The sequence below is a fragment of the Etheostoma spectabile genome, chromosome 9 (genome assembly GCF_008692095.1).
Source record: "Etheostoma spectabile isolate EspeVRDwgs_2016 chromosome 9, UIUC_Espe_1.0, whole genome shotgun sequence".
In the NCBI taxonomy this organism is placed as follows: domain Eukaryota; kingdom Metazoa; phylum Chordata; class Actinopteri; order Perciformes; family Percidae; genus Etheostoma; species Etheostoma spectabile.
Genome location: NC_045741.1, coordinates 11,709,239 through 11,710,272, shown reverse-complemented (window position 1 = coordinate 11,710,272; position 1,034 = coordinate 11,709,239). Strand labels below are relative to the sequence as shown.

Genomic DNA, 1,034 nt, shown 5'->3' with positions numbered 1-1,034 from the left:
GTGTGTGTGTGTGTGTGTGTGTGTGTGTGCAAACCATTTTTCACATGGGACAAGCATTATATGGTGACCTCACGTGATTAATGAATCAACATCTGCATTTATTCAAACAATATTTTGGCTCATCTTTTCCTAATTTAGCAAAGACTAATGTTCTTCTATTGATTTTGCTATTGTCAAATAACTTGTCTTAGCAGGAGGTAAACAGAGAGCACTTCTGGGATGTTTAAACAATCAAGAACAAAAAATTAATGAACTGGACAAGTATTATAAAGTGATATAAAAGATGAGTATTGTGCTGGAATTTTTACGCCACAATTCACAGTTCATGAAGTCACAATTGATTAGCGTGGGAATAAAATGTTCAATGAAATCAAATTGCTAGTCATAATAAATCCATGCAGGTAATGTTCAGATTGTGTGCATCCGTGCTTTACCTAAAATCTTGCTTGAGTGACTGGAGACGTCCTTACCTTATCACCTTGGTACCCCATCTCTCCTGGTTCGCCCATTTGTCCCACTTCACCCTAAATTTCACAGTATTATACAAAGATATAACACAATACTACTCTGCCACAGTGATCACAATACGACCATAGATGAGAGATAGGTACCTGTACATAAAGTACATACTGTATAACATATGAACATTTTTCAACACTTGTAAACTTTCAAGGCAAGCTGCTATCATAAATCAGTTTGAATAGCATGAAAACAAATGGCAACATTGTAAAGGACCAATAGAAATTGTGAAACAACATTAATATAATCATCAATATTAATAAATAAATATTAATGTGCTCTGTCTATCATCCTGACATTGAATTTGAGTTTGTTTTAGTGGCTGCATTATCCAAATGTTAACAGGATCACTTGTAATATGTAGTATTATGCAAGCTGGGCTACTGACACATTACACACAGATACACTGCAATAATATAAATATTTAGATCACCTTATCACCTTTCAATCCAGGCGGGCCGGCTCGTCCTGCTGGGCCCTGCCACAGGGAAAGGACAGAATGGAAAAAAGGGGGG

The 1,034-nt window shown here is 36.3% G+C and overlaps 1 protein-coding gene across 1 annotated transcript in view; it reads right to left on the bottom strand.

The window, feature by feature from the left end:
* The window catches only part of col24a1 (collagen type XXIV alpha 1 chain), a 92,609-nt gene that overhangs the window by 46,613 nt on the left and 44,962 nt on the right, over window positions 1-1,034 (bottom strand). The window contains exons 16-17 of the mRNA XM_032525635.1: window positions 953-997; window positions 471-524 (exon numbers count right to left, since the gene is read on the bottom strand). Coding sequence (XP_032381526.1) covers window positions 471-524; window positions 953-997 — 99 coding nt within the window. The remainder of the gene's footprint in view (window positions 1-470; window positions 525-952; window positions 998-1,034) is intronic.